The following is a 15,504-nucleotide window of genomic DNA, read 5'->3' on the forward strand; positions in this document are numbered from 1 at the left end:
AATACGTTTTGGTCAAAAACACTCCAACGCCTTAGTCATTGGTTCCCTATTTCTTCACAAGTGGTTTTGCCTTAAGATAAGGATGTTTTGGAAGAGACGAAGTGGGTTCCAAATTAAGAAATATGCTAGTGCCTGGAATTGATCAAGGGTAATAAAAGTTCAAGTGTGGGGGTCCCTTGTAAGAAAAATTATCATTGCTCTAGATCGGTATAAGCCTTACCTTTAAGCCAAGGTTGGGATTTATTTATTCTGAATTTTGGGTGTATATTCACTGCAAACACCCACGAGACACAACTCGTCCACTAGGGTAACTTAAGGGTTTAAAGGCTTGTTGCACATGCTAAGTGCAACCGTGATTCCTACAAAAGTGAGTTTTTTTTTTTTTTTTTTTTTTATTCTTTTTCTTTTTGTTTTGCTCGAGGACTAGCAAAGTCTTAGTGTGGGGGAATTCTGATGAGCACATTTATGTGTGAAATCTAGGGTAGTAAATCATGTATTTTATATATTTAGAATGGAGCTACCTTAGGTTTTACTCTCTTTTTGCAGGTTTTATACTTTCAATGCCTTAAGAACTATCGGGCGCTATATCTCCAATTTTACACGTAAAGAGGTCCTATTTCTTTTCATGGTTGCGAAGAGGAAGAAATTCTAAGCAAGATGGACGTGTTCAATTAAAAGTATACATTCTCGTTTGGTCAACCATACAAGTGATTATTCTTTTCGGGCAAGAAAAAGAATAATGGATCAGAATTGAACCGAGATGCAGAACCAGCCCTTCTGCAGTTGTCCCAAGGGTATAAGGAATATGCCAAATGCCAACAATGATCAATGGACCACATCCTTAAGTGATTGAAGATTCGTTTATGGAAACAACAACTACCTAAAGTAGTTGGTGAGTTGTGGTATGCAAAATCTCTTCCTTATTAGGAGGTCTCAAGTTCGAACCCCTTAGTTGCTATTTTGTTGAGTTTTTTTTAGAATATTTTCTCTCTCCTACTCATCACTCAAAGGAGGTCGGCCAAGATACTTGTACGCAAGTTTGAAGAAAAGAGAGAAAATAAAGACAAAAAATAGGAAAGAAGAAAAAGAAAAGAAAAGAAAAGACAAGGGCATGGATGGAATTTCCCATTTAAAATAGAATATTGTCAAAATCCAAGCAAGAAAAATCGGCCAAGGGGGTTTCTTGTGCAAGAAGAGAGAAAAATAGAAAAAAGAGAAAAAATAGGGAAAAAAAGGCAAGAAAATCGTGGGAGATCTCTCCACACGTTTTCTCTCTTCTCTCTCCTCCACCTCACCACAAAATCGTCCAAGGGGATCCACCCTTGGACGTCCTCTCTCTCCTATTCCCTATAAAAGGGAGTCCACAAAACTCTAAAAAATTGTCCGTCTCTTCCTCTCTAATTCATTCTTCTTCTAGGGTTTTTTTTGCTCTATCTCTTTCTCTAGTTTTCTCTTTCTCTATCTCTAGTTCTAGGTTTATGCCTTGAACACTTTTGTAAGTTCTTTTATTCAATTAATGCAAGCACTTTTATTTTTTATTATCTTTTATTTTTATTATTTAAGTAATTAAAGTTGTAATTTTCAAGTTCTAGTTCTAGGCTTAGTTCTAGGTGACAAGAACAAGCTATGAAGCATGTCTTTCAAGTTCAAATTTTTTTTTTCTTCAGATTTGTTTTCTCTAGTACTAGAAATTTTAGATTTGGTTTATTCTAGATCTGGTTTTTAGTACTGGTAGTATCTCAAATCGATCAAGTTTTCAGTTCAAGGGTTGAAGTTCATGTAAGTAAGCTCTCTCAGTAGTCTTCTCTCCCCCCTCTCATTCCCTCTTCTGACTACCCTTTCTTTCTTAATTTAGGATTTTAATTTCAGTCGCTACATTATTGCTATCCCTTTCCCCCGAGGTTCATGGCTAGTGTATGTGTTGGCTTTGCCCCTCCTAGTCATAGAACCATCAATTTATTGCTTTTATTTTAATTGTCTCTCTTTCCCTAAAGCCAAGTAGAATAACCCTTGTAAGAGTGACTCTCTGGTCAAGTAGGGAAGCTCATATTATGATGCATCGCTCGGGCTAAGTAGAGAAACCTACTTGTGAGTCTCTCTCTAGCTTTCTCCCCTTTCTTTTACTTTATTTTTATTTCAGCATTTTTTTTCTTCATTTATTATTATTATTTTTTGAAATTGAGTGGGTTGTTTATTTTCAGTTATTTATTTATTTAATTTTAATTGCGTGGCTTGTGTCTTTAAATTCTTAGATGACGAATGGTTAGGACGTTATTTTAGATTCATATGTTTAGGACGATAATTAGAATTAGATCACAAACATTAATCGGTTCACTTTCGCATTATTAAAAGAAATAAAAAAATAAAGTGACTACTCTCCCTGCGTTCGACCCGTAGCTACACTGATCCGTACTTTTGCGGTTACATTTAAAATCTCAAATAGGGACGAAGAAGCAGCAGTTTCTCCACCACCTTTGTTAAATATTCTGCAGATCACCCATTTACCCTGCAAATTCTCTATCCAATTTCACTGGTGTTAAACGATGTCAATGTTTCTTCTTCAAAGACAACAACAGGGGTAGTTGATACTCCGCCAAAGCAGGACAGTTCTTAAGGAAAAATACCGACAATTTGTATATTTCTCCAGTTCTAAGAGCACATCTCAAACACAATTTCTCCAAGGCCCACATAAAAGCCGTTTGGAGTGACAAAGCAGTCCACATATCTACAGCTAGAAATTTGAACTTTTAGGGTTAGGAAATGGTTTCTCAATCGAATGATGGGATGAATAAAACCAATGAAGTAGTATCTTTTTTTTGGATGAATAAAAATATATTAAAGAAGAAGAAAGAATATACAAGGGGGGAGAGGCTTATAGGGAACCAAGAAAAAGGGAGCGAACCCAAAAAAAAAAAAAAGGGGGGGGGGGGGGCACGGGTGGGAGTGATGGATATGATAGAAGGGGGGGAGGCCCCAGGAGACAACAATGAGCCTGTTCCTTGGAAATCTCTAACCGAATGATGGGGGAGGGAAGCAAGCTTGGAGCTGACGCCAAAGTAGATGGCATTCCAACTCTTGTCATAAGTACGTGAGTTGGACGTCCATCTACAAAAATTTCACTCCATCCAGAGGTGTCTGATGGTGATGCAAGCTTCCCAGCAATGTCAAATGGAGTAGTATCTTAACAGTTTGTAAAGTTATACAAACTGAAATCCAACTCCAGATGCATCTTGACTAGAGTTCTGCCAAAAAAAAATTGGCAGGATCTCAGATTAGCCATTGAGAACTCCGAAAAGCAGGACAAAATTAAAAAAGGAAACCGAGAACAAGTTTCAAGCATTCATCTCCCAGGTGAGTGTCCACGATTGCAAAAAATGCTCCCATTTTACATGCTAAATGCAGAGATTCAAGAGGAAACAAGAACCACTTAGACCACAAGATGAAGAAGAGACACAAGAGTCATCCTAAAATTTAAATCAATTATTCAAGGAGGGGTAGTTGCAGTGGGGGCAGGGTTACAGGGCTTGTAACAGGGGGTCGCCCAGATAAGCGCCGGCTAAATGGTTGATACTAATCTAACTTCCAACAATCCAACGGAATCCATGAAACTCATAGTAGCCCGTGACTCTGTGATCAATGCCACTATGCCCCGCGCAACATCACCGTCACTGCAACACCACAACTGTTGGAAACCCACCTGGAAACAACATCAAGAAGACCACTCTGGAATTGATAAGACAGGAGGAAAGGCTTACAGGAAGGTCACAGGTTGTAGAGAGGGCTGTTACAGAGAGGGCTTGCAGTTGCGGAGGTCAGATGGAGGTTCAGACAGGAAGGATAGCAGCGGCAACGGAGGTGGTTCGCGGGGCAGTAGCAATGGTGATGCAAGTATGCCAAGGAGATCCAGTACGATAGGGTGAGGGGTTTCGGGTCTTCAATCCTGTTACAGATTGAAGGAGTTCAGAGTGGTAGTTGTGATGTGTGTGTGTTAGGGGTGCACAAACTGGCTTCCAATGGCAAAATTGGAAATGATTCTGGTCTAGAACAAAACTGGTTAACAAGGCATCCCCAAACGTCACTTTTCAAACTTAGGGTACCCTAAACGTCCTTTTTGCAAACTTAGGGTACCTCAGATGTAAATTACCCATTAATAAATGCATATGAACAGCAGTTAAAAACCAGCAGGATATAAGCACTAAACAATCAAATCAAAACTGAAATTTCGAGATAAAGCATCCAAAGGAATTAGATGTTCTGACCTGTACATTGATAGAGAAAACAAAGAATAAAGAAGAGAAAAGAGAGAGGGATATGAGTCATATGACCAATGGATCACCACCAATCCGACTATTGAATGACAACAGCAGATTTCTGAATCATCACAGAAATAAAAGGCAGAAAGCCATGCTTCCTTCATTCAAAATCATGGGGCTCTTCGAATGCTACAACTGCCTTGTATAACTTCTAGTAGACCTGAATCATAAAGCCCTTAAGAATACCTCACAGCCAATAGAAAACAAGTAGTAAACAACTAGGAAAATAACACAAAATAGAAGATAAAAGCTCCTACGCAAGTCTCTTAAAAGAGTCCAAATTGGACTGATCTCTAAGTGCCGAGTTACAGGGTCTGGTGAGTTTGGTTCTTCTTTTTCTTCCTTTGGTACTTCTTTAAGTACCTCTGATCTGGCATCATTAGTGTAGAAACGCAACCCTAAAACGATGCAGAAGATGATGGAAAAAAAACAAAACAAACAATGCACACGGATTTTACGAGGTTCGGCAAGGTTGCCTACGTCCCCGGTGAGATGAGATCCTGCTTCACTATCAATGGAGAATAGGGTTACAGCGCTCGTCCTCATACCTCTCAGTATTGCTTGCATTACAGAGAAAGAAACCCTCGCTACAAATATATAGCGAAAAAACCCTAATCCGGATTAAACTACAATTGCCACCCTAATCCGGATTAAACTACAATTGCCCTAAAAAAATAAGCCAAGCTGGCTGTCTAGGTGCTGCACTAGTACTCCCTGGATTAAACTGCGACTGAATACAAGACATCATATACCAACAATTAGGCCCTCAAAAAATGTGTCCTACTCAAACTTGAAATGGAAAGGAAAACAATTAGACAGTAGGTGCCTACTTAGTAAACACACTTTACAAACATCATTAGAAAAGAATTGTTGCCTACCAAAAATAAAGGAAAGAAACGAATGGTGACCTGTGAAGCACTGAAATATATGATTAGGTTGTTCTTTCTCTTCACCCCCCCCCCCAAAAAAAAAAAAAATCTCTTTTTCAGTATGATTGAAAGGCTCAAAGCACAAACAAAGAAAAGTCACATGTACTAATTCGATTGAGCATTCGGAATAAGAGTATTCCTTCTGCAGAAGCAAAGAGGAGAATGCTGCCATCCTGCCTCTTAAACATTGATGCCAAAATCTGCAATCGCTATGGCTGGCAGCAACAACAATTACAGAGTAAGGACCAAAAGAAACTTACAAGGCTACCGAATCCGACATAGATAGGCTCGTCACCCGTTTCAAGCCATTTCACTAGTGATTCTGGAGGCACATAATTTGAAGCAAGGTCAAGGAAGCAAAAACCAACAACATCAACCTTCGGCCCCCAGTCTGCAAACAAAGCAAGTAAGCTAGACCACATTAGATAAGAGCTCAGAAACTACAACGATCACAAGAATAACAAATCCTTGAACCAGCTACAGCAGTCCTGCCATCTTACAAATAAACATGAGCACAGAGACACAGGACACAGGTTAAATTAGCCAAGCTGAATCATTTTTTATATTTTCTCTATAGGAAAAATGAAAATGACTGTTGACATGAGTGCCATAAAAGTAGAGACCATATGCAATAGACAATTACCCAAGCATGTGTCCTTAAAAGTCCAATGTAAATAACCCACACCATGTTTTAAACAACAAATAGAAAAAGGAAAAATCACAAAAAAACTCTTAGCTTGACATAGCACCCACCTCGAATGACCAATTTAAATAACTAGGAAAAAATTATGTGAGCATAGCTTTTTATAATGCATGACTGAAGAAGCTGAATTTTACAACTATATACATGATAATAAGAAACAAAGGAATAACCTTTCGGTTTGGGGACAAGGTGAGGACTCCAAATGTATCCATAAGGCACATCAGAGGCAGACCCTTGGGCGCCACTTAAATATGTGACAGGTCTTAACTTCAGCCTTTTCTTCCGGAATTCATTTATCATGTCTCGTATTCCAAGCCATATGAATGAGTCAACAATATGGTATGACAGCTGCACAATTTACTCAAAAAATAAGAAAAACAAGTGAAACTGACCAAGCAAAATGAGATGTTACTTCAGTATAAAGTGGTACTAATAACTAAAATACAACGGAAGAAAGCTTTCTAGTGATCTCACCCTATACCCAGCATTTTGCTTGACACGGGATAAAGGATGTGGAAATTCACTAGTTGGCCTGCCAAGAAAAATTCAAACATTTCTATTAGTTGAAATCTCAATATAACATCGTAACACAAAAGAAAGAGACATTCTCTGCTACACAACATAGTTGTCACGGCGTCTAGGCAACCCTAAGCATTGGAGGGGGGAAAGACCAAGGCGAAAAAAAAGGTACCTAGGCAATGCCTTGACAACTATGGTAAACCAAAAAAATTTAAAATGCTTAATTTCCCACAAATAAGACAGAGCAGTTGCAGAACTCAAATAAAAAAATAAAGTCAAGTGAACATTAAAAACTTTAACAACCCATAGGCCAAGCAAAACTTACGTCCATGGCATAGTGAAAAATATATGGAGCGGTACTTTCAGTGCTTCTGCCACATGTGTATGTCCTGAACAAGTATCCATGCCAGTTAGCATTTGAAGTCAAGACCTCTACTTAATTGCATCCAGAGCAAAAACATTCTAAATTCACAGAACTAAAGTCAAAATGCAATATAACATGGAACATGGAAACTGATCTAAGCAGAGTATAAAGAACTTAATACAATCATTCCCAACATCATCAGAATAAGCCAATGGCAAGAGCCAAATATCAAAAACCAAAAATGGTATCTATATAACTTGATGACAGATGGAATCAGTCTAGAGCCAGTTCATTCATGCTCCATGAACTATACATTTGAAATATCTATGAAAATTTCCCCAGGACTGGGCATTAGACTATAATATGAACAACAGATGTCCCTTCCTAAACTTGTTCATATTTTGCACTTCATTGGTGTTCTACCCCCAGTTATGACAGTTATCTTTCAAAGTATACTTTTACTTAATGACGAGTTCAATAAATCTGTGATTAAGATCCACGGTACATGAGAGCAAATGAAACACGGAACAGATAGGAGAACATAATTCAGTGATCAATAATCACAGGAATTTAATCCTAACAACCTTCAATAGATGTTTGTACATTTTTGTTAGTTCACAAAAGAACATGCTATAAGTGTAACTCTCAAAAATAGAAAGCATTTGACATTTCATCCAATCCCATATAACATGAGAGAGCCAAGAATCCGGAAGCAAATCATCACTTTACCATAGAAGGGGGTGGGGAAGGTCATCTCAGACCAAATAACAAGAATGTGGATTGAAACAGAACAGTGGAGAACTACCAAATGCTCAAAGTATCTTTTGACATTAATGTGTGTGTGTTGGTGTTTACTCAATTAGAAAAGAAATCGTTAAGGCAGCATTTGAAAGCAGCATTTGTAAGTTTGTAAACTAACCTATCAATTTCTCTCATTCAAAACTTAAAAAAATTTAGCACCTCCACTGTTTCTTAAATCAATCAGTAAATTACATTTGTCACACCACAAAATTTGGAAAATAAAATAAAATTCCATTGAATGCAGCACTGATGGTTGCAGAATCAAGACTAAGGTCCATAGAAAGACCTTAAATAGTGATGCAGGAGAAGTGCACTATAGTGGCAGGCCTGGTCATTGACCTGCACTTTCCTAAAACAAGTCCCAATACATGAAAGAATAAGGGAAGCTCCCCCTCCCCCCCTTCTACCTAACCATCTAATAGGTGCACCGTGCACAAACTATCAGCTGGTACATTTAAGGCTCCAAATGAAATGTTTTCATGGGCTGTTGGGTTGTGCAATTGATTTGGAAATTGCCCCGATTCATGATAAGTTCTGAGAATGTCGTTTGAGGTGGCATGGCCATGTTCAACGGAGGCCTTAGGATGCCCCTATAAGGAGGACTGATTTGAGAGTTGGCCTGACTCATGAAGACTGAGAAATTTGTTTGAGGTGGCATGGCAATGTTCAAAGAAGGCCTTGATATGCACCTATAAGGTGGAGAGATCTAATTCAGATTGAAGGAACTAAAAGAGCTAGTGAGGAAACACATGCATAATTAGGTTTTGTCCTGTGTTTGACCTCAAATAGAGCTGATTGGAGGACAAGGATCCACATAGCCAACCCAATTTAAGTGGGATTTTCTGAGTACTTGTTGTGTTCCTCTCCTTTTACTATTCCTTTTTTGTCCATGCATGGATCCATGTAGCCCGACCCCATTTATTTGGGATTAGGCTGAGTGTAAAAAAATCTATGGAGGGCCTTTGCTTTCAATTTGCTCATTTCTCTTTCTTGTAAGAGAAATTTGTCCTCCGTGCCATATGTGGAGTTCTTGGAGGCCTTAGGCTGCAACAAGAGAACACTAAGGGGTAAGTTCCTACTTTGTTCACTAAATTCCTTGCCTTTCTCTGCTAGTTTTCTTGGTTGTCTAACTGCTCTTCAAATTTCTTGTTGTGGGTTCCCTGCTGTTTTCTGTGTGGCTGTTACTCTGACCTGGGAATGTGGTAACGCAAGTCTACTTGATCTACTCCAAATAAGTAGAGGAGAACTTCCAACAGATAACAACTGCACGCATTCCTGATGCAGATAAAACATAGGATTGGACGAATTTTAGTGAAACAAACCATGGGTTGGTTATAAATGTGTCGGGCCTTTGACTAATGGGTCTCTTCATTATACGCCAATTCAATGAGGCCTCAATTATGGGTACGAGATAGGAATATGGGATTTAATTTAGTATGTTAGATTAAGTTGTTTTATTTTAGTTTAACGTTGTTTTACTTTAGTTTAACGTTGTTTTACTTTAGTTTAACTCCTTTACCTAGAGTAAAGGGTATCCTTTTAAGTTTCCTTTTGTTTCAAGCTTCCTATTGGCTATGTAAGTTGGGTTAGACAAGTCTCCTACTTAGCTAGGGAGTTTTTTCTTTTAAATAGTTTGCTTTTAGGCTATTTGGCCAACCAACAATTTAATGACTGAAGAGAATAAAGAGAGAAAAGGAAAAGATGATGAGGAAGGAGTCGAAACTGCTAGAGAACTGCAGATTCATGGCTCTAGCAGCCCCCCATACCACTCTTATATAATAAGCAACAAATTAAACTAAATCTAATGTTTAAGTAAAGGTATAGTGACGCTTAAATTAAATTATGTTTACTTGCTTATGTCTAGGCCTAAATGATTGGTAAAGTATGATATGGAACCCTATTTATTCTAGTTTAAAAATGACTTTTAACTAGAATAAAACTATGCTCATTAACTATATTAGATAATCTAAAGGGGAATGTAATTGAAGCTACTTAATCTAGTTACACTTAATTAGGTTTTAAAATTGGATCTGAAAGATTAGTTGAATGCAAAATGAAGCCTACTTGATCTAATGAGTTAAGAATTTTAATCAATTAAATAATTAAATCAACTAATTGAACAAAAAAAGTTATTAGGGAGTGATGATACATGAATTCAGATAATTAAATTAATTGGAGAAACTAAATGCCACAAGCTGAATAAATTGAATAAAGAAATTGATCACACCAAAAATGGAGAAAACTAAGATTAATGGGATGCAAATATACTAGTTGAATGAATGAATAATAATAATAATAAAGAATAAAGAACAAAACAATATACATAATCTAATTTTTTTTATTGCACTTAATATTAATAAGGTGAAGAGTCTTAAATGATGGGAATTAATAACACGACCCGGGCCACAACTACACCCCTAATGCTACGGGCCAGTTTGAGGGGCCAGCCACGCCGAAGCTACCCTACGTCCTAGATTACGTCCTTGGACCCATTTCCCAAATTTTCACTTAAACACCCAAATGTGGGATTAATCTCTCCACAAACGGTCCAACCCAAAACCAGCAATGGACCAAATCCCAAATCAACTATGACATGAACCCATGGAAACTGGCCCAGATCATGGATCAGCCCATCTTCAAACCAAATCAACCAATGGACATTGCCATGCTACAGACTACAGTCAAGCCTCATTCGAGTCCTTTAATTGATTTACAAAGTTCAAACTCTGAGATGGACCACTAGGCACTAGACCCTTAATTTAGGGTCTAAAGGGACTAATCTCAGCCCTACATTTTAGGCCTGCAACCCAAGGAGGTTTAGACTAAGGGTTCAAGGGAACCGATTAGCAAGGATGGAGAGCGATGGCAACAAAATTTCAGACCATTCCAATCGACCACAGCATCAGGATACAACAACAACAAAGAGCAAACTAGATGAAATCAAAGGGGTGGGGGGGTCCATTACATGGTATGAAATCAAATAGAATAAAACACAATGAAGAAACAAAAGAAAAGGGGGGAGGAGAGTTGCAGGTTTCAGGATTCTTGATTCTAATGGAGAAGAAGAGAAGAGATGGTTGCAGGTTTCAGTCATGGAGAAAGGAGGGTAAGAAAGAGAAGAAAAGGAGTGGAGAAGATGGGAAGCTGGTCGGTGGCTTCAGGTTCAGCTATGAAGAGACTGGTTCTGGTTTGGATTTCCAGATTTGGTAAAGGAGAAAGGAGGAGGTAGGAGAAGGTTTCAATTTCAGCAAAGGGAGGTAAGGAGGGAGAGAGCTGAGAGGTAAAGCTGCAGGTTTTGGCTGAAAGGGAGATAAGGATGGTGGACTTCGGTTTCAGCAAAGGGAGGTAAGGAGGGAAAGGTTTGGTTATAGAAGAAGAAAGAATGTACGAGAAGAAAATGAGTTTGGTGGGGCTGGAATATGGGTTCTGTTACAGGGAAAAGAAGAGAAGGAGATGGGTTGCAGCAAGAAGAAAAAGAGAACATGGGAAGAAGAAGAAAGGGTATTTGGTTGATTTTAGCAAGAAGAAAAAGAGGAGAAGCGATAGGAGAGGAAGGTGGGGTTTCAGCCATGTAGAAAGGGCGGGTGGGTCTTTGGAGAAGAAGAGAAGAGAAGAAAAGATGGAGAAGGGGAGGAAATAGATTAGGGCTCTGGATCCTGATCTAAGGGTCCAGATTTGAAGAAAACAAAATCAATAAAAAATAAATAAATAAATAAACCACGTTACAGTTAACTAATCTAATTAAAACTAAATCAAACAAATCAAACCACATAAACCTAATTAAACTAATTAAAACTAATTAAAACTAAATAAACCCAATGAAACCACAAAAACCTAATTAATCTAATTAAACCACTATAAATCAAAATAAGTCTAATTGAACCTAAAGAAACCGATTAAAACAAATAAAAACTAAACAAGCCTAATTAAACCAAAATGAACCCAATAAAATAAAACGAACCTAATTTAATCTAAATGAACTAGACAAAGACAAATTAAGACCAAATCTGTTAATGTAATTAAACTAGTTCTAAATTGCCATTGGGAGAAGAAATTACCTCAAACTCGGCTTTAATCAAGAAACAAGGGGAGATAACCCCAGTGCTTTAAGCCCCAAATCGAACCAAATCAGACTAGATCTCCTAGCTCAAGGAAGGATTAATATGTTAAAATTTTTAGACTTGGAGAAAATTCGATTTTAAAGGGAAGAGAACCAAAACCTTGATGGGGCCATCTTCTCTCCCAATTTCTCTATTTTCTTCTCCCCTTTGAAGAGGGGATGGGGTATACTTGTAGCCTTGGTATTTAAGACAATCATCTCTCATTTCCAATGTGAGACTAAAAAACTATAGAGGATTGTCCAAAAAAGTTTGTTTTTTGACAAGGGATGCTAGGCGTCACATGGCACTCCCAGGCCACTCGAAATGGAATTTAATCCAGAATTTTGGGGTCAACTTCCTGGGGTTATATCTTTTAAACCATTAGTCAGAATTCAATGTGTAATATGTCATTGGAAAACTCATGCCGAGCACTATCCAATGATGTGAGACACAAGAGCGGTCTCGGACGGAGACCCTGTCGTAAACGCATGTAAAACAGAAACCCCATTCATGCTGTAAAAGGGGGAATTGGGGACCGATTCACATCGTTTTCACATCAAAGTGCAGTGTCCAACTCGAGAGGACAAGCGACACTAACCTACGTCAAATTCCGCTTTTTGAAAACATTTTCTCTTAAAAGTTTATAGGGGCAAAATAGCCATTACCTACCCTAAGCTCGAAAATTCTCCAAGTCTAAAACGTCTAATATGCAATTCTTCTTGTGTCATCATCGTCGGAGGGTGACAAAATTAGGTGTCTACAAGTACATGGTGTAGCAAGCTATTTGGTGGCTCCTATGAGGTACCCATAAAGACCACAGGATTTGATAGAGATGAGGCATGAGCGAGACCACATCAAATAATTTATACCATCAAGCTTGATAGAGGGAAGGTGGGAAGGTTGCCAAAAGAATTGCCTTCACCACCAGTAAATGCAGACGAAACCTCGGAGATAATGACCACTTAGAGAAGGCGTAGGGATAAAAATTGGCTAGAACAAGCCTGAAACATCCCACACAGGTGGCAAAAGCTCCAAAAAGCATGGTTAAAACCCTGAAACCATAAATAGATAAAGGGTACAAAACCCTAAAAAACTCATCTTTGATTCTATGTTTGGATAGGTCCTCTGAGATGAAAGGTTGGCTAAGCAAGGCCACAAAAGCAATAGGCAACACCTAATGGAGACATCATCAAGACTGGTTGGTGCAGCAAGCAGGGAAGAACCACCATGACATCAAAAATCAATCAGGGTGAAAACCATGATGAAATCGATATTTAGGAGAGGAGGGTTGGGTCTCTCAAATCAATGGAGAAGGGATCTAAGAGCCCAAAGAAATGAGAAAGAGAACTAGCGGGGACTCTCGGTGGTTTAAAGAGCTACCATCGAGAGAAGAGATGAGAGCAAGGTTTTAAAACTCGATCTTGCCAGCCATCTCACTGTCCCAAAAAAATGAGATCTAGCGAGATCTCGCCGAAACCTTGTATTTTTCGGGCGGTCGACTCGTTGGTAGATCTCAGTAGGCATATGGCCTTTGTAAGCCCTGAAACTGTGTATTTACCCTATTTTAGCCATTCTAAACACAATGGAAACATCAGATTTGCAAAAAACAAACACAAAATGGTACTTTGACTTCGTACCCTATGTAAGTAGTCTCCGACTCTTTAGACCTTAGGTTAGTATGCTCTATTCCACAATCCACATTCCAAATTCAACACATGACATAACATAATCATAAGAATTTAAAAGACATCATATACAAGAAAAGTAACTTCAGATGAGGAGGTAATATTCTCTACTCTTTAAGCTTCAATGGGTGTAGGACTGGAGATCGTCAAGCGAAAGCACAAAAGTCCTTGCTCCTTGGTGTTTTTTCTTCAAAAAAGTAGAGAGGCAAGATTTGGCGAGATATTGGCGAGATTTTGCGAGATCTCGAAATCTCACTCAAGATTTGGTTGGTTTTCTAACTCGCCAGTTGGGCCATCTCACCGAGTTCTTAAACCATGGATGAGAGAGAAAGAGAGAGACATTGGTGGGAGGCTCCTGTCTCGAAAATCGAGAAAGAGAGGCAAGAGGGAGATGACAGACCTTAGGGTTTTGGATATAAGGCTCTGATACCAATACCATTTTGGCTTGAATGAATGACTTGTGCCTAATGTACACAGGCTAGCTTTATTTATAATATGGAGGAAAAAAACTCTAAAATTAATACAAGACCAAAATACCCCTATAAGACAATTTTTCCGTTGTACCCATTGTACAACAACCCCACATGTGTCAACCATGTGATCGGGCTTGAAGACCTACCAGATTATTGTCCACCTATACGGCTGTACCATTACCATAACCACTTAGTCCATGACCTCAACATTGGCCACAGCCTCTTCTTGAAAAGGTAGAACCGTAGAACCTCGTCCTCAACCAGCAACAAAAGCGGAACCTTCCTTAGGAGAAGCAGAAGGCTCAACCCTCGATGGACTTAATGTACGATAAAAATGGGAGAATGTCTTATTTAATGAGGGTACTCTTTCACCAGCAAGTATTTGACTTTCAATATATCGATAGTCAGGATGTAGTCTAGCAAAAAATTTAGTTACATGAAACTTAGTTGGCTAAAGCTTCAACTGTTCTAGACTAGTGGTAAGAGGTTGTTAAACCTGGAATTCTTCGATAATACCCTTATTCTTACAGTAGTATGGAACATGACATTAGCAGCAACAAAAAGATCCATATTGTTCCACAACCATATTTTGAGAGTGGACTTTTTATGCATCCACTCTTCATATGCTGTGAGGGAAGCTTGATCTTTAGAATCAGCAAACTGAGAATAGTAAGATATTTCATCTTCCCCTTAGCATGAATGAGTTGGAATACAAAGATTGTGAGAACCTAAACGTTGGTTTCCACAACATCACGGAATCCACAAAACTGTTGTTAGTACGTCATAGGAGTGAGTTGTAGTCAAAAAAGGTGATTGAGATTCAAGTACATAGAGTCCTTTCTCCTCATGCCCATTGCCAATAATCCTCATCGTCACCAAATCCTAAAAGAGAAAATAAGGAGGAAAAATGTGACAACAATTAAGGATTTTGTTAGCGTGACTCAAAAAATAAAGATTAGTGGCAAGGTTAAGGACATGAAAAATGGAGGAAAGGGAGTCATCAACTACCCCGACCTTATCTCTACCGGAACAAAAAAAGTGGGAATCATAATAATGGGCATATCAATCATGTGATAAGTGGCACCACAATCAATAACCCAAGATGGAGCTGTCGAAGGAGCAGATGTGGAAACATGTAAAGTTGAAGCTGAGGAATGTGGCACTATAAGTGAAGAGGATGAGCCACCCAATTATGATATAACCCTGCGGAATGCTGCAATATCCTCCCTAGTAAGGGAGTTGTACTCTGCCTATATACTAGGAGTAGACCCTGTAGTATCAGTCTCAATCTATACACTGTGTGCTCTAGCTCCCCCTCTACGACCACCACATGCACCACTAGATACACCATGCAAACCAGAGAACAGACATGAAGTACCCAACATCTCTCTTCAATGTTCCCAGATTTTCCACAATGATCACATCGGAATCTATCCCTGTCATCTCCACGACGTGGCCCTTGGCCTCTACCGCCACCACACTAATCTCTCTAAGAGCTAGTATTAAGAGCTGACCGCTTAAGAGGGGGTGCAGGTTCCATGGCCACCCGTTGAGTCTCCTCATGCTGTAAATAGCTACACACCTCATCAAGGGATGGAAGAGGAGACCGACTTAAGA

The 15,504-nt window shown here is 38.8% G+C and overlaps 1 protein-coding gene across 2 annotated transcripts in view; it reads right to left on the reverse strand.

Moving 5' to 3' along the window:
• Nucleotides 1–15,504, reverse strand: part of LOC122059273 (sterol 3-beta-glucosyltransferase UGT80A2-like) — a 65,616-nt gene that overhangs the window by 16,391 nt on the left and 33,721 nt on the right. For both annotated transcript variants that reach the window (XM_042621976.1, XM_042621977.1), the window contains 4 exons: nt 6,790–6,853; nt 6,420–6,477; nt 6,116–6,293; nt 5,503–5,633 (listed from right to left, as the gene is read on the reverse strand). In XM_042621976.1, the coding sequence (XP_042477910.1) occupies nt 5,503–5,633; nt 6,116–6,293; nt 6,420–6,477; nt 6,790–6,853 (431 nt within the window). The remainder of the gene's footprint in view (nt 1–5,502; nt 5,634–6,115; nt 6,294–6,419; nt 6,478–6,789; nt 6,854–15,504) is intronic.

The sequence above is a fragment of the Macadamia integrifolia genome, chromosome 13 (genome assembly GCF_013358625.1).
Source record: "Macadamia integrifolia cultivar HAES 741 chromosome 13, SCU_Mint_v3, whole genome shotgun sequence".
Classification (NCBI taxonomy): Eukaryota; Viridiplantae; Streptophyta; class Magnoliopsida; order Proteales; family Proteaceae; genus Macadamia; species Macadamia integrifolia.